This window comes from Sarcophilus harrisii, chromosome 5 (assembly GCF_902635505.1).
Source record: "Sarcophilus harrisii chromosome 5, mSarHar1.11, whole genome shotgun sequence".
NCBI lineage: Eukaryota > Metazoa > Chordata > Mammalia > Dasyuromorphia > Dasyuridae > Sarcophilus > Sarcophilus harrisii.
This window is the reverse complement of record NC_045430.1, coordinates 223,738,731-223,764,333: the sequence shown is the minus strand read 5'-3', so window position 1 is coordinate 223,764,333 and position 25,603 is coordinate 223,738,731. Positions and strand designations below refer to the sequence as shown.

At 38.3% G+C, this 25,603-nt stretch overlaps 1 protein-coding gene across 2 annotated transcripts in view; it reads left to right on the top strand.

Moving 5' to 3' along the window:
* The first annotated feature begins 1,059 nt into the window (after positions 1-1,059).
* ZEB1 (zinc finger E-box binding homeobox 1) overlaps positions 1,060-25,603 on the top strand; it is a 191,828-nt gene continuing 167,284 nt past the window's right edge. Inside the window, exon 1 of one of the 2 annotated variants that reach the window (XM_031939756.1) lies at positions 1,060-1,168. In XM_031939756.1, the coding sequence (XP_031795616.1) occupies positions 1,111-1,168 (58 nt within the window). In that variant the 5' untranslated portion in view covers positions 1,060-1,110. The remainder of the gene's footprint in view (positions 1,169-25,603) is intronic. The other variant, XM_031939755.1, reaches the window with a different exon arrangement.

Below are 25,603 nucleotides of genomic sequence, written 5' to 3'. Positions count from 1 at the left end.
GACACATTGATTGGGAACTTAAAAGTTGATAACCACATTTTCCGTTTGTAACTAGTGTATTTAAAATGCATCTAGGCCCATCTATGGGGAAGTTAAACTTTCCGTTGGCAACTAGTGTATATTGGAAGTATATTTAAAGCTTATCGATTGGGAACTTAAAAGATTCCCAAACTTTATAATTTCCATTTGCAACCGGTGTCTACTGCATGCTTAAATTCTGTGGGGGTTTCCTGCTGACTCGGGGGTGGGAAGCCAACCTCGCCAGTTCGGTTAAGGTGAGATCCGGGGTGGTGGCCAGCGCCGAGGGGCGTTGGGTGGTCTTTATTGCACCGGGTCCCCCGCTTTTTTCTGAACTTCGCCCCCCCCCAAAAAAAAATAAATAAATCACGACCGGTCAGTCCGCTAACTCTCCAGCCGAGGCGGCTCACAGTCCGTTATGTCCGCCCTGAGGGTGGGGGAGGGGCCGGAAGGCTGAGGCCATCACAGGTGAGATCCGGCCTGGGCGCCCCACCTCGCTGATGCGCTTAAGCGGGGCTCCCTGCCCCTCCCCCCTTCCCGTCCGAACACCCGGGCCCTCGGAGGCAGGGGGGGAGGGGGAGCACGGCTGCTGTCAGAGACCTCAGGACGTGTCCATGCGACAATCCCCCAACCGCGCGTCACGGATGGGAGGGTGGCTGTGGCTCCGGGAGAGGGCGCAGGGAGGGGGCACAAGGGACATGAACGCCTTGCTTCGTTCGACTCGCGCTTTACCTTGCCCAGCCCAGGTCCCAGCGGTCTCCCGCTTCCCCGCCACCCACTGGGTACCTGAGGGGAAACTTTTCCCTCGGCCCCTCAGTTGCAAAGCTCGCCAGCGCCCACCGTTGCCGCAAACCGCCCTCGCCCTAGCAACAAGGTTCCGGTCGTAGAGCGAGCGCCTCTAGGTGTAAGGAAGGTGATGTCGTAAAGCCGCGAGTGTCGTAAACCAGGTGCGGTGGGGAGCCCGGGGAGGGGGGAGCGGAGGGAGGGAGGGAGGGAGGGAGGGGTGGAGGCGGAGGGGTGAGGGGGGGAAGGGGGAGGGAGGGAGGGAGGGGGAGGAGGTGACTCGAGCATTTAGACACAAGCGAGAGGATCATGGCGGATGGCCCCAGGTGTAAGCGCAGAAAGCAGGCGAACCCGCGGCGCAATAACGGTGAGTCCGCCGACGGGCCCGGGGAGCGGCGGGGCCCAGGGCGAGCCCGGCCGCCGGGGCGCGCCCGGGGCTGAGGAGGGAGAGCCGGACCGGGCTGGGGGGCTGCGGGGCGAGAAACGGGGAAAGTCGAGTGGGAAAGTAGAAAGTAGTGCTGGGAGCCCCCCGCCGCCTCCTCCCGGCTCGGCTGGAGCCCGAGCCGGAGCCGGAGCCGGAGCCGAGCCGAGCCGAGCCGCGCCTGTGCCCCAGCCCGGCGGCCGCGCTGCCTCTGCCTGAACCGTTAGCTCGGCTGCCCTTACCTGGCGTCTCTCCGCCTAGCGGCTCCCGCCGCGCCTGCCTCCCTGGACCGTTAGCCGCTGCCGCGGCGGCGGCGGCGGCTGCATCCCGGCCCCCTCGGGGCGGTGGGGCCACTTCTCGGGCTGCGGGCGGAGCCGCCGCGAGGCTTTCCGCACTTTTCCCCTCTCCGGCTCTCTCTCGCTTCTCCCCTTCTCCTCCTCCTCCTCCTTAGCCTCCCGCTCCCGGCTCAGTGTCATTCTCCGGCAGCCCGGAGGCCCCCAGGAGCCCGAGGAACAAACTTGTTCCCCGCGTCCCCAGGGGCTAAAGCGGGCCCCCGCCCCTGCACCCGCGCGGCCGGGGGGGCATGCTGTGTGCATTGCCGGGGAGGGAAGGGGGACGTTGGGAACTGTTTTGGGTGCGCCAGGAGGGGCGGGGAGCTCCTGCCCCCCCCCCCCCAGCTCCCAGGGCAGGGGCGAGGGAAGCTCGAAGTTGTGTCTCCCGAGGGGAGAGGACGGATGCGTGGGGGAGGCTGCTGTCCGCCCGCTCTGGGTGGTGCCCGCGGCCGTCGGGCAAGTTACCTGGCTCGGGAGCCCCGCTGCCCGGGGAGCTGGGCCCGGAGCGCCGGGGGGCACGTGGGGGAGAGGGGTCGGCGCGCGTGTGGTTGTTGGGGAAGTTGTTACCTGGGGGAGACGCGCGGAGCCGAGCTGGAAGCTGTCTGCGGCTGGAGTGGGAGGGGAAGGGGGGGGACGGACGGACTGACGGACGGGCGGCCGCGGTGCAGCGGTGCCTATTGATCCGGGCTGATTGGCGGGCGAAGCCCCCCACCCCCACCTTCCCAGCGGCTGCCCCCGGGCGGCTGCGGGGCTCGGGCCGCCGAGCCCACGTAAGTTTCTTGCGTCTCCGCTCGAGTCCTTCCTGGCCGGCCTGAAACTCCCCTGACCGGGCGAGCTCTCCTGGCGTGCCCGGCCCCGCGGCCGCCTCTCTACCTGCGTGGACAGTCATGGGTGGGAGCGGTGTGGCCGAGCCGCCGAGGCTACGTAAAGAGAGCCCCGGACGTCTCGGTTCTGGGGCTCTGGGCCGCTTTGGGGCGACGGGAATTCTTTCTGAAATGAGTTTGAGGAGGGGGCGATGGACATCCCGTGCCCGTGACAGCGGCTCCGTCCTGTGGGAAACTGAGGGGCTGTGCTGAAGCAGCCCCACTCGTCTCCCCCGCCCGCGGGCTCGGCACCCTGGCCAGCAATTTGAGGTGGTGTGTGTGGGGGGCTTCCTGTCTGGAGGTGGCGAGGAAGCTCGGAGCTGCTCCCTGCAGCCGCGGAGCGGGCTCCACGACAGATCTGCGCCGGCCCTGCGGCTCCGGGCCTTGGGTTTCGGGGCCCCCTGCGTCGCGCCAGTCTGCACCCCCGGGGAAAGAACGCGCGAAGTTGCGGTGGAAAGTTGCGTGGGGCGGTCGCCGCCGCGGGCCCGGGGGCGGCGGGGGCGGCGGGGGCGGGAGGGCGCGCCGCCCCGCCGCGGCCGGCTCCCCGGCCCGGGAGGCAGCGCCCGGGCGTGGGGGCTGCGGGAAAGGTAAGTTCGGAAAGCGCGGCGCCGTCTCCCCGGATTACGGGGTTGGGCGTCCGAGGAAGGGGCTTTTCTTGTTGCTGACGACATGTGTGTGACATGTGAGTCTGAGCCACCAGTGTCTGTGCAGCTGCTGTAAACATGTTTACCTGCCCGGGAGAGAGAATGGCTCTTCTCCTCCGCAGCCCGTGCTAGGCTGTTCTCCGGCCGAGCCCGATCAACAGATGACCTAAGGGGAAAAGGCGTTCCGGAAAGGTCCCGGAGATCGGCGGAGAGAGGCCGGCTCCCGATCGCCGCGGCAAATGGCAACTTGTGCAGGTAGACTGACACAAAGATGGGGCTGAGTTTTCTGCTGCCGCCGGCATGTCAGCCCCCTCCTGTCTGCCGCCTGGCCCTCCGGGGACGCCTTTATTTACCGCGATGCCTGTCGGTGTTTTTCCTTTGTGTTTAATATTAGACAAACAGATTTGAGGCTGGTTAGCGCAAAACGGTTTGTCTGCGGCAGGCATCACACAGAAAACAAAAGGTGTCTGAGATAGTACTATTACAGGTACCTTCCATTTTCATCACTTTGGGATCCTGGCTTTGCATCTTTTTCTGTCGTTGTTCTGAAATGCGTTTCATTCATAGATAATTAGCATAGCCGTGTTCTAGGCTGTAAATAGCAATGTATTTTGCGAATTAAAAATGAGCTTGTCATGCCATTGCAGTGAAATCTCAGGATGGGCACTGGTTAATATTTCTTAGCAACGCAGTCATGTTTAAGTTGCAGATATTTTCTGAGGAGAACTGCCAGTAAAAATGTTAACCCTCAAAGGTTTATGGTTAACAAATAAGCGTTGATTACAGTGGGAGGTGTTCATAGAGGTACTTGATTTCATTTGTATGGAAATAATTTTTGTTCATACCAGATTGAAGCATAGCAGATTGTGTTGCTTATGTAAATAAAACATTTTAATTTCCGTTCTGGAATATGTCTTCTGGGTGGGGGTGACGTACAGTGAGGTGGCGAGTACTGTTAAGTTGACATCTAGTCAGCCAGTTGACTTGTGTTTGCCCATGGAACAAACCTTACCCAGCGAGCGGTGACTTCTATGTTAATGTTGTTTGTTAGTCATCTGTAATGGAGGTAAATCAGAGCTGCTTAAATGGATTTCAAAATGACCCTGATTGCTTTGTGTATTATATATTATATATATTTTAAGAGTTAAATTTTCTTTCTTCCCACTTCTTAGAATCTTTTTTTTTTTTTTTTTTGAAAAGTCTACTCCAGTACCTTATGCCTGTCATTCTGGTATATTAACCAAATGGAAAGGTACATGCATATGTTAGAGGCACTTTTCCTTGCTGTCTTTGGAATCCACCAGTAGAGGATGCTAACAAAAGAGATATATTGTGTACTATTCTACCATGAGTCTTTTTACCTCCTACTGTGTTTGAAACCTTTAGTATTCTGGGGGTTTTTGTGAAATTATTTCACATTGTGCTAGTTTTAAGTAACAGATGTAACATAATTGAAATTTAGATAGAAAATTTTTTCAAATTTAGCAATCTTTACCTTAAAATTGCAATTGAATCAAAACTGTTTTGCTAAAAGGCCTGTATTCTTAATTTTTCTTTATCTTTTATACTGGTGCATGTGTGTCTGTCTGTCTGTCTGTCTTTTGGGAGTGGGGCTTGAGAACTTAATGGCTTTGCCACATTATTTTAATAGTGGCTATATTTTAATTACAAATGGAGCAGAGCAAATGTGAAATCTCATATGAAAATTCTGATAACCGAATGGCAATCATATCTTTTTTCTCTCATGAGGAATTATTCTAATTCTTGAAATAAGTAAAGATAAAGCTTTTAGAAATTATTTCTTTGTCTCTCTTAAAAAAATAAACAGATAAAAAAATTTTTTTAAAGTAAACAGAGATGATGTGGCAATTAAGTGAACCTTAAGGTGTTACCAGTACACTACAGACATTAATAACTTAAGGATACTGCTCTCATTTTTAGTCTTCCTTGTTTGTCCTTTAATATACCTTCTCTTCATCCTCTCCTCACCTTCTCCACTCTCATCCTGGTGCATGTTTTGTATGAATTTAAATTGCTAACTTAAAGTAGTACCGTTCTGAATCCAATACAGTCTTACATAAAAATTGAAATTACAGTTTTAAAAATGTATATTTTGTTTAATGAAGTTAACCCAAAGGCAGTATGGTATAGGGGATAAAGGGTTGTCCTTACATTCAGAAAGTTTGGGTTCAAGTTCCGTTTTTAACCTCTACTGGCTGTATTATGACTATGATCAGGTCAGTTGTCCCTTTGGGCTCCATTTACTTCTGAAACTGCCCACTTACCTGCACAGGAATGGGGTTTGTTTTCCAGTTGCTCACCATACTAATGAAATTTCAGATTTGGATCACTAAAAGAAAATCTCTTTGTGGTTGGAATCTTTCATCAGTTGTATAAATATACTACTAAATTGCTTTTTATAAAGCTTTTAATTTGGTTCAAATGTCAGAAATATCTTATTGCCCACTTATTGTAACATTGTTTGTGTAAGTATACCAACATTTTTAATAAAAAGTGACAGTTATACTTTTTTATCTTACAATAAACATGAAACTTAATACCATAAAAATAAGATTTGTTTTTACATAATTTTTCTTAGTGTTATCATGTAAATAGTGTAGACTTTTATAATTAGGTCACCTTAGAGGCATTACTTAAATTTGACATTCTCATAATTATCAAGAGCCTAGCGGAAAATGTAGTGTTGCTGATCATACTTTTTTCTGAATTGCTGAAACCTATTATTTTTTAAAAATTACATATTGTAGCATGAAGTAAAATGTCAATATAATGTTTATTTTTTAAAGAAAGACCTACCTCTCACTGATGTATTATTTAGTTTAACTTATGCTTAGTCATATACTTTCTTCCTCTCTTTATCAACTGTTGCTAAGTGCCATGATGCCTTTCCATTCTAAATATGGCCAAAGGATCCTAATTAGCAATGCAGGATTTTTAATAATGACAGTATTACTTATTATTGTGGTTAAGCTTCTCTTATTTTTTTTAACCTTTTCTGTGTTAATCACTTTCAAACATTTGAGGAGAGCCAGATGTAAAAACAGATGCTCTATCATGTGGGATTACATTAGTGGCTCCTCAACTATTTTGTGTACTGATTTGAAATGGGGGAGGGAGGAAGCAGCTCTGCAGGTGTTAAATGTAGATATGCTCCTAGTATGCCAAAGTGCAAAGGGAAAGTTTCCTGAAAAAAAAGTCTAGGGGCTTGGTGAAATTACTATCTACAAACACTTTGGACTTTGAAGATGTGACTTATGTGAAACATTTGTGTCTAGAAATAGAAAATAAAAGTGGAAATTGTACTTGGGATGGGACACATTTCAGACTTTTTAATAGAGAGGACAGAAGGAATTCTTGGGCTTCCTGTTAGCACTGGATCTCTGAAGCAGTTAACCAGTGAAGTAAGAAACTAAAGAAATGAAATTTGAACCCCTTGTAATATATCAAAGCCTCTTTGCCACTGGAAAGCAGTGCTTTGGTCCATCCTCTTTGATGGGAGAGTGATCAGAAGGCACACCTTGCCATTCCTTTTGATGGTAGACATCATTCTGTATTCTCAGAGTACTAACTATGGAAGAAAACTACTATAAATTTCCATCATGGTATGGGCATGTGTGGATTTTAACTGGGCTGCATTTAGTATTTTGAAAAAAGAAAAGAAAATTTACTATGAAAAGTTGACATTTTTTAAATTTAGAAGTGACTCTGTCCTTTTAATAGTTGAATTTTTTTTAATATGTAAAATTAGAATGTCTTCAAAGTTGAGGTTTCTGAAGTGTCTAACATAAACATAGATACTTTATGGTGTTCTCCATTTGTTAAACTCCAAATCTTTTCTATTCAGTTTCTATCTTCATTTATTGCTCCTCACTTAAGTGGTTAGTCTCTTGAGATAATTGCATGCTGATTCGTCCAATTCTATACTTCATATACAGTCATTAGGGTGAGGATAGGCAGTTGGTTTTTCTTTTGAAGTGGTGATGGGTCTTTTTTCTTGATCCCTCTAGTGACCAGAAACAATCATTTGTGAAAACTACAGGTTAAGTTTGAGTATAGGTTATGGACTTTTACTTTTACCATATGATACAACTTAATATACCAAATTGGGAAAATTACTAAATCAATCTGTCAGTTGTTACAAGCACTGAATCACCAAATATGTAACTGCACTGGTAATTGCATTCATACTTGTTACTTCTGCTCACTTCATAACATTTCATTTTTTAATGTAAATATAAAATGAATCTAACAACTTAAATTTGTCGGAGTTACATTTGCATGGTGAAAGAATTCATGAAGTTTTCTCTCTTCTTTTTTCTTTATACTTCCCTATTGATTTAATGCCTTAAAATTATAATTCATATACTATCTGGCATTTTAAAAGTTACTTTTAGATGTTGTTTTTTGGATTTAGGACTTTTCCTTTGATTTTTATCTTACCAGAATCTGTTTAATTTAAGATTATAGCATATTATCTGCTTCTCTATTTCAAGAGAAACTTCTTGGAAATTGGAACAAGGCATCCGAGAGTAGGAAATCTGCAGAAAGTTATGTTGCCATAATCTTAAATATGGGGTCTTTTAATATTTCATAAAGAACCTCAATTTTTTTGTTAAATATATAACAGAGCTTCCTATGAACCCTCTTCACACCATTGAGAACAGTGTAGTGTAATGGGAAGAGCTCAAGATTTTGGAATTGAAATACCTTGGTAGGCTCCAGTCCTCTCACTTGTGTCATTTACTGCTTGTGAGATCTTAATTTGTTAATTTATTCTTTCTGCTTTTCAATTCTTCACCTGTAAAAGGGGGAAGTTGGATTGGATGATCTCTAAGGACTCCTTTACATCTAAATCATAGGATGAAATTTTCCCTAAATCATACGGGGACTAAGTACTCTGGCAATATTTGCCCCACTGTAAAGGAAGGAGTAGTAAAGGAATCATTGTCATCATAATAGTAACTAATTAGTTAGCACATCAAGATTTACAAAACATTTTACATTTTCATATTGATACAATAACCTCATGAGAAACTAGCTATTATTATCCCCATTCTGTAGAGGCAAAAACTGAGAAGTTAGTGGATTTGCTCCAGGAGTCACATAGCTAGTAAGTATCTGAGATAGCATTCAAACTCACATATTCCTAATGCTAAGTCTAGGGTTTCATCCACCAAACCACCAAGTTTCCATTTAAGTTTTGAATCAAAAGAGGTAGTAAAATTAATCTAATGTATCTTTTGGAAGGGTGAATCTTGAGAATTTTTTGGACATTGTTTTTAATCCTAAATTTTTATTTTCCATTGCTTCTTCCCTCCTTTTTGGCCCCTATTTGTACTCCATTTTCTCTAATGAAATTATTCTGTTTTCCCAAATTCCTTATAATGAACTTAATGCTTTATTTAAAATTGATTACTCTTAATTTCTCCCCACCTTTTAAACTTGTTTTTGCCTCTCTATGGTGTCATATGCGAATTCTAGGCATTAATTTGATAATTTTGTCCTTTTGTATTTAGAATTCTAATCATAATGTAATAGAATGTCAGTGTAAAAGACAGGAAGCCTGGATTGCAGGTAAGTCTCTGCAGCTCAGTAGTATGATCTGTGGCAAAGTGCTTAACCTTTCTGGGCTGGTCTTTCCTTATGTAGTATTGGAATAAAGTTCTGATTCTGAATAGAATGATAGCTGTGTATTTCAAATCCATGCTGAAAATTTCTTATTTTCTGGTTCTTTTTACAATTTATTCTGTCAAAATGTAGACTGCTCCATCCAGAGTTGTCTTTCTGCAACAACACTTGGGCTATACTTTGATTTATGGTAATGTTTGATAACCATTTAAGCTAATATATTTTGAATTCTGTTTACTGAAAAAACACCAACTACAACAACAGTTTGGGAGTTGTGAGGCACTTCATTGGCCATGGCTGGCTGACAACCAAATCTGATTCATGGCTGGTTTGTGTATGGTCCATGAGTTAAGGAATGTTTTTTGCATTTTAAATATTTACTATACTTTATAATATTTAAGTTGTATTAATTTAAACATATTTTTGCTAAGCTCCCTTTTAATGACACAAAGGAGGATTCAACTTAAGGGAGAAAGTTGTTTGCTTTTAATTATGAAAGAACAGTGATGTAAAAGTAAGAGTACATGATTAAGATATCTAAAATAATTACTGATACATTCGTTAAGATTTAGCAGTGCATTTTGTGGATCAAGAATCATAAATTTAGAGTTGGAAAGTCCTCGGTTCCAAATCTCCTTATTTGAAAAACGAGGAAACTAAGGCTGAGAAAAAGTCTGTGCCCTCCATGTAGTAGGATTTAAACCCAGATATCTTTTGACTACCCAGTTCTGTTCACTACTTGTGTACAGTCTTAGCCTCTCCTGAATGAATTTGACCTTCTGGGGGATTTAGTAAAGAGCCACTTTTGACATACTTTAAGATAGCCTTCAGAATACTTTGAAGTTCAGAAGTGGATCAGTGAGGTGATCATCTGTGCCTCTCTGGACCAAGACATCCCCTCAGTTTTCCATAAGTAGTTGACTCACCTGCCTGGCCTTTTTTCCTTTTTCTTGGCATTCTAAGGACAGCTGCAGACCATCATTTATCCCTCACTACTTCCCTTTTGCCTTGTGGTATTTTTTTTTTTCAAATCACACATCTTTAATGCTGGTTCTTCATACATTTATTGTATAACCATGCTGTGTAGATGGTTAGGGCAGATTTTTTTTTTGAATGACTGTCTTTTTTGGTCCACGTATCTGTGTGATGGCCTTCAGTATCCCATCCACACACGAGCATTTGTAGGATATAATCATATAGCAGGGTTCTAAGGCTGGGGTTCATGAACTTGGACGGGGAAACAAACAATCTTTATTTTCACTTACCTCTAACTGAAATTTAACATTTCCTTCAGTTACCTAAAAACATTAGTCTGATGAGTCCCCTAGATTTCACCAGATTGATCAAGTGATCCATGACCCAAAAAAGGTTAAGAATTCCAAACCCTGAGGAATCCCCTTTAACTTGGACTTTGGACATGCATTCAAGTACTCCAAGTTCATATCTTTCTATTTTATGTCCTATCTAATATTAATAAGAGGATCACAAAACAAAATTCTCTGCTGTTATATATTTCCAGGAATTTTGCAAAATTTTAATGTATACATAGGAAGCTAGAGGCTTTAAGGAAGTGGTTTGCTCTGCGAAATGGAAAGATTTTTTTTTCTAAAAAGTCAGTTATAAATACAGTATATTATGTGGTCTGCATCTTTTGATGACTTGTATATAAAGAGATGCTCTTCCATGAAAGAATACTTAGCGTAACCTATATTATCGCTCATTATATATGTCATTGGCAGGTAGAACATCCCAAAAGTTTCAGTGCAGCTTTAATCAAAGCTTAAAGCCTTTAATAAAGACTTACAGGTACACTACTTTTGTACATCTTATACATGTAATTTATTTCCATGAAAATTTTTTATAGATGAAAAAACAGACTTATAAAGCAATGGCTGTTAATGGTCTCCTAATTGATTTTGAAGGGGGCGGTGATAATATCCAAGATTATTCTTACGCACACACACACACACACACACACAAGCACACACACACATATGTATCTTTCACTTCCAGAGATATATATATATATATATATATATATATATATATATATATATATATCTCACTTCCAGATAGTTTGTGAATCAGTGATTTCATAACTATTTCTTCTAATTCAAATCTCTTTTTTGATGTTCATTTCATCTGATCCACCCTTTTATCCTGACTTTGTATTTTTGTTGTCACTTCTACTTCATCTATAGGTAAAACCATTACTGAGGTAAATTAAGAGTTCCCACTACAGTGGATTCATAGTGATAGATGACAAAAATTAACTGGTCATACAAGTATTTACAATTCTTTTATATACATGTATTGGTTGACCTTTCAGTTTCATCCTTAAGTTTCCTTTCCTTAGTTCTCCTATCAGGCTTTCTTCAAACTAGTTTTTAGTTTTTACCTATTATTGTATGTCTGTCTCTTAGATAGTGGGAGACTATTTATTATTTTCTACCATCCTTCTCTGTAAATTTCAAAATACATACATACATACATAAAATATGTATGTATTTATAAATAATCTAATTCAAGGATTGCCCTTGGCTACCATATCTCTTGACTTGATGAGTCAAGTACTTGTAAGGCACTTAATAGGCTCCTTCAGCCTCTTCATCCTGGCACTTAACTTACATCTGTCTCATAAAAAGGTTTTGTTATTGGTGTTTGTTCTTTCTTACATCTGTATCCCATTGTTGACATTACTAACTTGTTTAAGACACATTGAAATTGTGTTAATTGCATACCTTTTTTCTCATTTTATTCTTCTAGCTTTATGCTTCTATCTTTGTCTGACAAATCCATGATTTTGCATATAGTATTATTTCTGAAATTATTCTCATATTAATAACAAATCATTTCTTCACTGTTAAAAATATACTTTATTTTATTTCATTTTTTAAATTTTCATTATGCTCAACACCTTTTAATGCTTTTCTCAGAAATGGGAAACTAAGGCTGAGAAAAGTCCCATTTGGAATTTTCTTGACAGAGATACTGGAGGAGTGTGCTATTTTCTTCTCCAACTCATTTTATAGATGAGAAACTGAGGTAAACAGGGTTAAGTAACTTGCCCAGGATTATTCAGTTAATAAAGTGTCTGAAGCCAGATTTGAACTAAGGAGGATGAGGCTTCTGGACTCCAGGCTTAGCACTTTATGCACTGAGCCAACTGACTGCTTTCCTCAAAAATAATAATTAATCTTTAATAATCAGTATTTATATAGGACTTTATAGTTTGCAAAACTCTTGATCTCACAACAGTCCTTTTAAGGTAGGTGATACTATCATTGGAATTTTACAAGTGAGGAAACTGATGCTGAGAAATTAGATAATTTAATTAAATTAGGATCCCAGAGTTAGTAAATTGTCTTAAGTAGGATTCAAACTCTGGTCTTTCTCAGTCCAAATATAATCCTCAGGATTTGTATGATCAGCATAAGCCTCCAGGGTTATTGTCATGTTCATAATCACTTATTCTTGAGCCCTCTTTTTCAATTAATTTTTTCATTCCTAAATCTATGTTTTCACAGATTCATTTGAGTATTTTTTTGTTGTTGTCTTCATCCTCATTTATTGGCCCCTCCCACAACTTCCATTTAAGGAGGACACCTAGGCTAGCCAGTCATCTCTTCATTTCCTTTTTTAAAATTCATTTTAAGTTAAATACAAAAAGACCCCCACCCAAAAAAAATCCATTTCTATATACACAGCACAACATAAAAAGAGTCTTCAGTGTAAACCCATGAATTTCCATTTCACATACAAATTGCTCTTCAGGCTCCATTTTGGACTTCTCCACTGGCCCCAGTTACTTGAATTCATTTTGGAATTCTCACTTTGGATCCTTGCTCTTAGGGGACCTTCTCTCTGATTGGATGACTCTTCCTAGTATGGTAAGGAGGTTTCTTAGGACAACTATTTCTTTGTCTCTCATCGGCCTGTAATTCAATCTTCTCCATCATATCCATCATATCTCTCCCCAATTTTCACTTTCCTTTTAGGTATTCTCCCAATAGAATATCAACTCTCTGAGGACAGGGGCTTTTTTTGCTTGAATTTGTAGTCATAGTACTTAACATATATAGTGATCACTTAATAAATGCTTGTTGAGTGGCCTACTAGTCACTGTTCTTACCTTTGCATTGATTTTGTTGCAATATCATTTCATTTGGAAACCTTGTTGAGTTTTTTTATTGAATATACCTCTTTATCCTATATAAGGATGTTAACACCTAAGGTCTAATTATTTTCATGTTGACCTTTTTGAAAGAACTTATCACAAGCACAGCAATGCTTATTGACTAATAAATGCCTGGTGATACCTTTCCTCAAGGCTTTGTCTCATTAAACCAATACCTTTTTATTTTGCCTGTACAATAAAAACCTCTGTGAATCTTCTGTCCATTTAGCGGCAGCTACCTCTCATCTTCTGATTTTACTTACAGTCAAAATGTTAACATTGATGTGATTCAGTTCTTTCAATAGTTAAGTCCACCTATTTGGACAAAGATCTCACATAGAGAACAGCCCCAACCAGGTTAAAGTTTATAGGCTTGTGATCTTACTACCTTCTGCCTTGTTGTCCACAATTGTGAGTTTAAAATAAATGGTCTACATTAAGCTGAGCATCATTTTGTATTTTTCTTTATTTCTTGTATTGTAGTTGCCAAGGAATTCAGTGCCAAGTAGCCAGTTTCCTTGTTACAAACCTCTCCATCCTTATCTTGATGGGTACTTAGAAAGCTCACTATATCTGTTCCCAGGACTGTACTTGAAGTCCCTCCAGCTTTGTAGAAAAGTTAAGAGTTTGCAGTCCTTTGGACAACCTTTTAAAAGCCAGGATCATGAGTACGCTGCAATGAGGTATGAAGCTAGGACTCAAACACAAGAGCATTTGAAGCACAGGAGCAAAAACATTTGTTCTTTACTAGAAAGAAAACCAGTTAGGCTTATCTGCCTAACACTCTTTAAAATTTACATAAAATGCAATTATCTAATGCTTTTATAGTTCATCTAAGACAATTCTGTAAGATATCAGAGAACCAAGAAGTAAGCAAGAATAGTTTCTGAGCAAGTAAGATACTTGAAAACATTTATAATTACATCAGTGTGGCTAATCCTTCCACTGATGTAGGTCACAACCTCTCCATGCCTTAGTAGATTTGCTGTGGCTAAAATAATTTAATCACCTGTTGTCACCTGGTGACAAATCTTTCCAAATTTAGTTGAAGTTGTCATGACAAATACAGATTTGATTGCTTGGCTTGTATTTAAAGCCCTGACAAGTTAGTATGATCCATAAGTTTTACACTCAAGTTTTATATACAGAATAACCCACTGCCCTGGCTACAGCATAAGAAGGCATAAGAATAGCATATTAATGGAGTGCTCAGAGGGCAGAGATTGGCAGGATGAAGCTGATTTGTGTTGGAAAGAACACTACATTTGTTGTAAGTTATGTGGCCTTGAACAGAGCAGTTAACTTTACTGTGCTTTAGTTCTTTCGGCAAGGAAGGATCATGATACTTGAATTTCCTACCTCATAGAGTTGAAGTTCAGAGAAGATCATGTATAAAATATGCTTCGTAATAAAATGCAATATATGTTTGAGTTGACTATTGGTCTGCAAAGGCCATGAACAACAGTTTTCTCACATGCAGGCCCTTCAAGCCTTCTTTTTATTTAATTTTTATGCTTTATGAATTAGTCTCTCAGTAATTAGGTGTCACATGTGAGAAGGACTGCTTAAAAGCAGGCATATATGGTGACTCCCCAAAACCACAACTAACAGAGAAAGGGGGACCTCTAGATGTATGAAATTTGACTAGTTGGCCTCTTCCAACTCCTTTATGAAATTTCACAGAAAAACCAAGGGAAACAACAGATAGAAGAATTTCTAGAATTGAAACCTTTTGGAGCTCTTTAATGTTGAGAGAAATAGCTCTACATTGTTTAGTAGTGCTTGAGATCATTTCTGTATTATCACTATATTTAGCATGTTAAAAATCAAAATAAATTCATTATCTCATTATCTTCTATTAAGGAAAGATAGTTAATGACATTTTAAAAGGTTTGCATTTTTAAAAAAGTTTATTACTTAAAAAGAATAAGCTTCAATTATTTGGACATTTCATTTTGGGGGATCTTATTCTCAATGGTGGTTGGATAACATTTTTTGGAAGATTGTTACATGTCTAAATAAGGAAATTGTTATGAATAACATATCTGGATTTGACCATTTTTCATGATCTCCTTGTACGGTGAATGAATAAATATGGATTGTATGTTAACATAATTAGGTGTGTTTTTATGGTAGGGAGAATCACTGCATACAAAACGTATACATATATACGTTATAGAGAGCTTTCCATTGGGTGAAAGGTTATACAAGGGGCTGTCTAAGGTCCTTTCCAATTTTGGTTCTATGCCACTATTTAATGAGACGTGACTATACTTTCTGTAAGCCTGTCATTCTTTTGTAATGGTTCTATGAAGAGAAGCTTCTTAAATCTTTTTATGGATTGTTTTCTTAAAGTACTCAGTTACTCAGCTTGTTTTTCAGAAGTTTAAAGAATGGCTAAGTTTGGAGTAAGGCACAGTGAATATAGTTGACTTTTCTATCCACTGTGAGCCAGGAACAAGACACTCTAATGCACACTAGCTCTGTAATCCAGGCAGATCCATTCCCTTAATTTCCCATTTTGATTTCTCTGGGCTCCAGACAACTCTCAGAGAAGGTGCTGTTGATGTTTCCTCTTAAGGGAGTTTCTCTATCACTGATACAGCCTCTTTCTCTACCAGCTGGTCTCAAGCTTCTTGACAGAAATGTGTATAACCCATAACTCATTTTTACTATCTAGCCCTTCTTCTGAGCCCGAAAGTAAGGGGGAAGACTTGTAGGTTTGAGCTTCCTAAGAGGACTGGCATGGGGAGAAGCTGGGGATCCTGAAACAAGTAGCAGTGAAAGGAAGTAACAGCCCTTTAAGTGGTATTCATAATTTGGCATCTGGGGAATATCTGAGGAGTATTGATAAGAAAAATGATGGACAAGATTAATAGGGGTTATTAAAGAAAAATATCCAGATTATAAATGCTTATTGTTTTGTTTTCATGTAACATGGACTACAAGTTTTTATTTTACACGGTCACGGGATGAGTTGTTCAGAGTGATTATAATAGTACTGATTTTAGGAATTAGAATATAACTCTTTATGCCAAACAATATTGAATATAATTTTAACAGTCAATTGCTGTGTCACAAGGCACCTTGTTTTGGTGGAGCTTCAGGAAAGTTCCCAAGAAAATCAGTTATCACAAAACACTCTTGTCGAGCACAGAATGGGATCCAAACCTGAGATCTCTTCAAGGTGGCCAACCTCAGGGTGGGGACATTTCCAGCTGCTGACTCTCTCCCCAGTGCACTGGGTAACTTGGAGCATTGGGCACAGAGCCCGTAGAAAGCAGAGATTGCACTGGGTCTTGCTTGTCCAGACCCTGAGGCCAAATCTCTACTTGCCAGAACATATTGCTTCTTTCTACAGTGTCATAAATGTGCCTGAAAAGATGAACTAGTGGAGTTCATCAGCTTTTACAATGTACCTGATTAAATAGGAATATTTTGAATAGTAACTGGATGTGACACATACTTCTGGATATCTTCACATGCAGTGCCACATGGTGTGCTGGGTTTAGAGTCAGAGGTCTTGAGTTAAATTGCCATCACTCAGACTTATTATCTTGGTGCCCTTAGTTAAGTGCCCTAACCCCGATCCTCAGTTTCTTTCTTTGTAAAATAAAAGCATTAGATTAGGTGATTTCTCAAGTCAGTAGATCTCATTCAATCTTCTGTTTAGAGAATGAAAACAGCAGGATGGGGAAGACTGAGAAAGAGGCAAGGGAGACAGACCTCCAGCCCGGGAAATCAAGAGGAGAAAGAGATGTTTCCTCATTACTTTCTCCTTTATTTGCTACAGAATAAGTTATAGCGGTTTTATGGATCGTTAAAATCATTGCAAATTCTTTGAATTACATTACTTAGGTTTTCAGATGGAAAGATTTGCTAGTTTTCCTTCATATTTCAGCTTCCTCACATCTATTTTTTTAAACACATAAAATGAGAAAGGAGCTCTGTGAACATGAGAACTATTGAAGAGCTTGATCACCTGTGGAACTTTGATGCCCCACTGCACTTTCAGTCTCCGAAGTGGCTCCTTCCCAATGTTTATCATGCACCCAGACCTTTCTCCCCTAATTAGGACTCTTGTTTGTGGCCTTGGGCACACCTGGAATGCTGAGCTCTTCTTCTAATTCATTTGTCTTTGTAGGGGTAGCCAGGCAGCAGGGGATTTTTCCCTAGTTGACTCCATTGTCATAGGAGCCACACCTTGGAGGAAGTCTTTTTAAAATCTAAGGCAATGGCTTTTGAATGGACTCTTGAAGAATGAGTAGGATTTCAGCAGGAGGATCTTCTAGTTAGAGGAATAGAATGTCAGAAATCAAGAGAAAGGTAAATAGTCTAGTTTGGCCATAATTTAAGCTCATGAGAGGGAATAGATAGAAACAGACAGAGCCATCCAGAGTATGGGGCTCTTGAATGCCTTAAGAATTTAAATTTTGGAAAGTCAGTAGTCAATAATTGGACATTGTGTTTCTGTTGTTTATTTTTCATCAGCATACAAGTGATGTGATTTTTGATAGAAAGAATAGGATACTTTTGAGAAAAGAGGAGTGTTAGGCACAGAGAATGTGATAGAAGTAGGGAAGCCAGGGATGAGGCTTCTGTAATAGGACAGGACAGGTCCAGAGCTCCTCAAGCTAGTTTCATTACCTTTGCCATGCAAGAAAGGAGATAGAGTTGAGGTAAATAGTGGAGGTGGGAGCTCAACAAAAATTTTTGCCTCTGATTGGATAAGAGTGTGGAAAGACCATAACTCCAAGATATTGAGCCAGCTTTCCTGAAGGGATCATTAACATCCCAGGAAGACAGGAGATGGAGCAGGAATGAAATGGACCCAAGATCCCACAAAGTTATAAACTGTCTTGAGGCTTATGTAGTTCTACTTTGTATTGTTAATGTGTATGATCTGATATAAATTGATATGTATATATATATATATATGTGTGTGTGTGTGTATATATATATATATGTATATATATCTTATTTGAATCATTATAAGTTCTACTTACATTTGAAAACTTTTAAATTTGAAATAAGACAAAAAACTCAATAGTTTGAAAATTTAATGATTTAGAATTTCTGTAATTCAAACATAACTTAAATAATTATTATTGAATAACAGTTAGAATAATATCTTCTTGGAATTTGAGGTAAATCTAGATCTAAAATTAGCATCTTTTCCAAACCCCAGACCAAAGAAATTAGATTTCTTTATTATACCATAAGAAGACTTTACCCTTCTCAGATGGTTCAATATTCAAAAAGGATATGTTCTATTGTTGGATATCATGTTAAAGATGCACAATTATCTTTTGCTTTGCTGTTGTACTTCAAGAACCAATAGGCCTTTTTTCTCTTAAATTGGAATTAAAATCTATTAAATATGCTGTCACCCCTATTAGCATTTGAGTGCTTGAGACTATGGACTTTGTTTTCTATTTGTATTTCTAGGATTTAACACAATACTTTGTTTATAGTAAGCACTTAATAAAATTTTCCCCCTTTCATTCATGTCTGGATCCAATTATGTAACCCTAATATATTCAGGAAAAGCCCAATAAATTATTATATTTAGGGAATTTTATATTTGATCAACACAATCAAATCATGCAAAGTTTATCTTATGAATATTAACTTTTTTATAATGTTATTTTACTTACGTGTGTTTAAACTTTAATTTGTTACATGTGGTATACTACAAAACAATGAAACTACTCTTCTTTGATAGTGTTATATAAATACTCTTTTTATGGCATTCATTTTATTCTTTGAAGACTAGTTCCATGACTCACAGCCACACAACTACTCCCATAGATTATTAGCATTAAAAAGATTAAAAAACCTTTGTTTTTGGCAGAAATTTGGGGTCATTAAAGGACCATTGCAGTTTCATGAAGGCAATCCTAACTCCCCTTCCTTTCCTGTTTAATTTTGGTTCCAACTCATTGTCCATTTCTAGTACCTGTATAAAATAAGCTTTTATACACTATCCAACTTCATGTCATAATCCGGACAATGGTCATTTTTCATCCATTTGTTTTTTCTATCTTCATGGTTAAGCCAAATTTTTAATTGGTTATGCATCATACATGGGAGATAACAAAAGCATATAAGTATGAGCAGGCTGCAACACCAAAAGTTTTAGAAATAAACTGGAATATAGATTGTAATCAAGGAAATATTTGATTTAAAAAAACCAAATTGGTCATTTAGCAAGAGTAAAGGATAACTGGTGGACTGCCTGTGTTCTCTCAATCTAATTTTTCTGATGTCAAAAGAAGACCAGTATGTTAGGTAGAGGTCCACATTTCTGGGAGGATGCGGGCAGGAAAAGTGCAGATGAATGGGCAGGGATATAGTAATCAGCATCATTAAGGGGGATACCCATATTGATGAGATCATAGAGCTTTTTGACTTTCATGCTATAGACTTTTCATTGAGATTTAGTAGCTTAAAAAATCACTTCCATTTTTCTGAATAGATTAGATTTTATTATCAACTTTTAAAAGGTGTTGATTTGGTCTAGGTTAGAAATTTCATCAGTAATTTTCTTGAGAAGCATATAAAGCAGATCACAAATACATTGCATTTTAAATTCTTTTAGGATCAGAGTCCAATATGTTTATATCATCTGTTTTTTTAACTAGGAGTGTGGAATCCAGTCTCTCTGTTTAATATCTGAAGAAAGTATACCCAGTAATGTTAGGGGTACCAAAGTAGGAACGCTGTTTTTCCACAGCCACAGTCCCTGAATTCTGCATACCTTATGCTGCTAAATTTAGATGTTTCTGACTCTTCTTTCTTGATGAACCTGGACAGTGATATATACAGTACTGTATAAAATAGAACATTGGAGTATTTACTACACAGTAGCTTCCTTTCTAGTCATCTTCTGACAGGTGGCATCATCATATTTTATGAATTATTATTGAGTAATAGATATTAGACTAGTGGTAGGTAATGGTGGAGGTACAGAGATAGTTGAAGACATTCTGATTTCATGGAGTGCATATTACCAGTTTGTTGTTTTTATTTAATTTTTAATACTCCCATAACAATTCCTTTTTAATTTTTAACACACATTGCTTTATGAATCATTTTGGGAGAGAAAAATCAGAGCAAAAGTGAAAAACCTCGGGAGATATTTTTAAAAAAGAAAAAAGAAGTAAATATAGCATATTGTTGATTTACATTCAGTCTCCTTAGTTATTTTTCTGGATGCAGATGACATTTTCTGTCCAGAATCTATTGGGATTGCTTTGGATCACTGAACCAATCAGAACCAAGGCTTGCATAGTTGATCTTCACACATTCTTGCTGTTATTGTGTGCAATGTATTCCTGATTTTTCTCGTTTCATTCAGCATCAGTTCGTATAAAATCTTTCTAGGCCTTTCTATAATCAGCTTTTCATCATTTTTTATAGAACAATAATATTCCATTACCTTTATTTACCACAACTTATCCAGCCATTCCCCAATTAACGGGCATCTCCTCATTTTCCAATTCTTTCCTACCACAAAAAAAAAAGCTGCTTCATGTAGCAATTCTCAACCAAAATTACTATGTTTTTCAAATGAGTACAATAGGAACTCAGAAAAAGGTGAACTGGAGCAGTAGGGGAAGGTTGATGGGACTGGAACTGGGCCTTTAAAGTTGAAGGTGTGACTAGGCCGAATATTTCACAAAGGGTTATCTGAGTAGGGGAACAAAAACACCATGAAGATTTTGAGATGATCTTCCTCTCTCATTCAGGAGGGAAGTCTAGCTACCACACTTGCGCATGGGAACTTTGACCTGTTCAGTGTTTAACTTCTGTTGATTTACTCCTTTTTAGGCAGCTGGTATCCCCCAGACTTACTGGGAACATGTGATAGGAGGCTCCCTACAGCTCAGAACTCTTGAGCTCAAGATCAACTACATTCAGCCTCCCCAGTAACAGGAATTACAGATGGGAACCACTCTCTCTGGCAGTTTGGACTCTTAAATTTTTTTTTAATTTTGATTATTGAATACATATTGACCTATAATTATCCTAATAATTTAATCCATAGCTCTACATCACAGAATAGAACAGGAAATAATGTGGGGAAAGTATATTGTTATGATAAATAGAAATTTTATCTCAGAAACCTGACAGCAATATTTTTGCAGGACTAGACGAAGTTCAGTGGTGTTTGTCTTTCATAAGACTATATACATGGTTAGAACAATATTGTAATAAAACTTGTCTGTATTCAAAAAAGGTATGATGTGTCAAACAGCTTAGGTTTATCTGTTAATCAGATGATCATAGCATTTGAAAAATTTGAATGTGATTACCATGGATGATTTTGTAAAAGTACCTTTTTAAAAAATCCAGTTCTTAAAAAAATAGTATCTTAAAATAAAGACCTATGACTTTTGAAATAGAATAAAAGCAAAACTTTCTCTGATAATATTAATCCAATACTTATAATTCTCTAAGTAGATAAAAGTTTAATGTGATTCTTAAGGAAATCTCACTTTTGCCCTTTGGGTATTTTATAATAGGTACATGAACCTGAGCTATCACAATGAGAAATATTTTTTTAATGAGAAATATTTCAAAAAAGGAAGAAAAGTACTAAATGTTGTGAAGTGTTGGTATGTTAGGACCAAAATCCAATGTAATTCATTATCTTCTTTGTTTCAAACTGAAAATGTAGTGAAAAAATGATGTATGATTATAGACTAGTTATGGAATATTTTCTTTTTAAAATAAAACAGACCTACCAATTTTAATAAGACTGAAGTATTAGAATTAAACAAGTTTTAAGTCACAGATGTAGAGTTTAGATAACTGGTCATTAGATATTTACTGTGTCCTTGGACGAAGAGATAAGATTCAATGATTTCTTAAGGATTGTTAGGGACCTTTCAGATTCATGTGCTCAACCTCCTGTTACATATAGGGGTAGAGGGCACCCCTACAACATACATCCCAATTTGGCTTCTTTTTGAATATTTTCTATGACATGAAACTCTTAATCTTACCATGGAACTCATTCTCATTGGAACAGTTTTAATCATTCCATTTCAAATTGAACTGAAATCTGCCACAATTGTGTCTTCTCATGATGCTATATTGGTTAAATACTTAATCCTAAATCTTGAAAATACCTATCACATCTCCCCTTTCCTCATCCCTTAAAATCATCTCTTCTCTAGGCTAAACATTCCCAATCCTTTCCGCTCTTCCTCATATGGCACATTTTTAAGACTTTACCATCCTCGTTGCCCTTTAGTTTACTAATATCCTTTTAAAGTTTGGCATCCAAATCTGAATACTATATTGTACTCTGTGCTAATCAGCACATCTAGGATACAAGGGTTATTTCTCTTGTAATGAGCATTAATATGCTTTAAGATTTCATTAGCTATGTTGTATGCTAACTTAAAAAACAGTCCTGAAAAGCCTTTAAAAGATGGGAATGGTTTGGGAATGCTTAAGAGAATTCCCAGTCTGGCTCTGGAAAGGAAAATACTAGATTATAACACAATGTATGTATGGTGTGGGGCACACACATACACATATGTATGTATGTATGTGTATATATGACTCAGCAATAGCATGAATAATAACTTTGTAAGGAAAGTGGTATTAGATGTAGGGGGATTGGAATGATGTGTCCTAGGAATGTCACCAGGGAATAAGGATTTTGAAAATAAAAGTGGAAAAGAAAGATCTCCTGTAAATAGCATTTGAAAAGATGAAACAATATTGACACTTAGATGGGCGGAGCAAGGAATATTGACATCTTGAGAGCATCTTTTTTGAGATGTTATCTCTTTGTAAAACCTTAAGCCACAGTTACATAAAATTGTTCTGGAATCCCTAGCTCTGGCTATTGCTTTTCTGTTTTTATTCTTGTGAGCTCTGTGCAACAAATAATGCTTTTCAAATAGTTGACTTAATTACACAAAGTGCGTTGATGCTTTAGACTTTTGTGCTTGAGGGAAGATGTATTCTTTAATTTCCCTCTGTGCTAAATTTGCCTTCACATTTTTTAGAAGAGATGAATTCCCATTTAATTTGAGAGAAGTGATCTATTTTGCCTTTGAATTTAAGTACATATATGTTGTATACATGTTGAAAGCACTTTTAAAGTATTAGAATAGAAAAAGGCAATGGCTATCGAAGGCAAAAATTTTTTTAGTAAATTTGTTTAAAAATATAAGCTAGAACTCTCAAATTCAGACAGCTCTTGAAAATCTTTTGAGATTGTGGATGGATGGGCCAATTGAAGTCCATCCATCCACCCCAGCTGGCGTGTGTTTTGTCTACTTCTTTACTCCAGAAAGTAGCTGAATAATATGTTGTTTAATATTGTCTTGATATCTTCCTGAAAAGAAAGATTTTAGGATTTGGTCACATAAATTATGAGGGTGATGAATTAAGAATTACATGTTTGTCACAGAATTTGGGACAAACTTTCAATATATAATGTAATAAACTATCATTATACAGAATGGTTGCTAGTGAAGAAGCAGAATTATCTGTAATCTCAATATTAGAATTGTGCAGTGAGAGTTAAGAAACAATGTGCTTTAGGTATTTCCTAAAGAAGGAAGTGATAAATAATCACTTAATTCTCATCACCAGTTTTTGATGACTTTAGAATTTGGGAATTGATGCTTGATTTGAGTTAGAATTTGCAAATTTGAAATAAACATGGTTTTTGCTCTCTTGATGGTTGTTAGTTTTATTGGATAACTTTATGTAGGGTACAACTTAAAAACAAAATTTCTATTGATATTAGACTATACATATATGAGCAAGTAATGTTTTATTAGATAAAGTGATAATTGGTACATAGATGTTTTGCTATTACATGCTTAAATTTTTTTATTAATGTACATCAGTGGTGTTCCAATCACTTCTCTTCCAAAAGAATTCCCACATCTTTTCTTGAGTAAACTGAGTAATATATCTGTGCTGATTTGTGCGACAGTCAGACTTGATTCTTTTCCTCAACTAAGAATGTGCACTTCATAAAGAGGAAAACAATACACATTTATTTTTGCTTCCAGTGCTATCACTGTCTCACAGGTTTTTTTTTTTCCTTTTCCTATTTCCCCACCCATTTTTCCTTTCCACTTAGTTTTAAAGTATTTGAGTACTCTTTGTTTTAAGAAACGCCTTAGTAACTTTTTTTCTTTCCAGACTTTGTGTTGAGACATAGTTACACTCATTTCAAAAGTAAATTTTCATTAACTCTTTAAGTTGAACATTTTCAAAATATTAATGTACAGAGTAAATAAGTTCTCTACAATGAACTAAAGTTCAAAGGACTGGTAAATCTGATCTTTAGTTAATTAGGCAGGGGAGCATATTTGTATTTTGATGGTATTGTAACTTATAGTAATTTCCCTTTTTTAAAAAAGTGAAAATATAGCAATTTATAGCAGAATCATATTAGAGATTGTTTTGTACATTAAAATTTACATTGTCTACACGTGAATTTTGTAGTTGGATGATTATGCAAATTTAAATTTTATATATTCTATAGTAATCTTTTCTCCTTTTCCTTTAAGAAACTATGTACTAAATAAATAGGTTATTCAGTTATTCAAACATATGACAAACAACAATTTTCTCATATCAGTGCATCTTTTGTACAGTAGATATAGGGTTAAAACTACCCATTTAAATCTTAGTAAGCAGCAGCTAATATACTGCTAAATGACCTTTGACATAGGAACCCATGAATGCCCCAAGTATGATTTCACTTTCACCATGTTCTTTGAAAACCTGAATGCTTGTCAAATCAGATGTGTGTTTAGACCTTTTCACTGAATGTGCCTAGAGGGGGAGAACAAAGCTTGGGGTCAACTTGGCATAATCCCCACGTTTATCTTATTCTATTATGGTGAGGTGTGGGGGCTGGGATAACTATTCTTTCTGAGGTGAAAGTGCCAGCAGCGTGTAGGTAGACTATCAGTCTTTTCTTCTAGACTTTTCCCAACATGGAGCTGGTCCCTTGTGATTTATACTCATTAATGTATGGCTGACTGTGTAGGGTGCTGATTGAAATGCACGATTACTATTTGTTCCGCACACTGCTGTTATGTAACAGGCACATCAATTGCCTAATTATAAGAAGCAAACAAAATATACAGCCTTGGGCAGTAAATCTGCTTTTCCTTTTTCATTAAAGAAGGCAATGATGTCACAATGCTGTATCTTTTTAAAAGATGTTTCATTTAGATGTATTAACTAGTAAGGTAATTCTAATTTATGTATAGGTATGTAAAATTTTGTGGATTTAGTTTATCATCTTTAAAATTCTTGAATAACATTAACACTCCATTGTTGTGGAGCATAAATCTTAACATTCAAATTAGTAAATTTTTATTTAAAAACCTATTAGTGCTATATAGGTACTAGGAACAGGGATCACAAAGATGATAAACTAAAAGTTTATATTAATACTTGCTAGTTTTAAAAGCTGAATTCTTAGCTCTTAAAATGTTATTCCTCCCAGATCTAGCTGTCTTAAAAGTGTCAAACTTTATAAATATAGTTTGTATGTGCATATGTATAATGTACGTATGTATGAATATATATATATGCTGCATGTTATATTTATGTTTTACAGCAGAAACCACTGTTTCTTTCCTGAACTTGGTTAGTTGAAATCAATGGTTATCATTCTACGTTAAAGGAATTTGAGTGGACCTTGCGACAAAAGGCTGAGT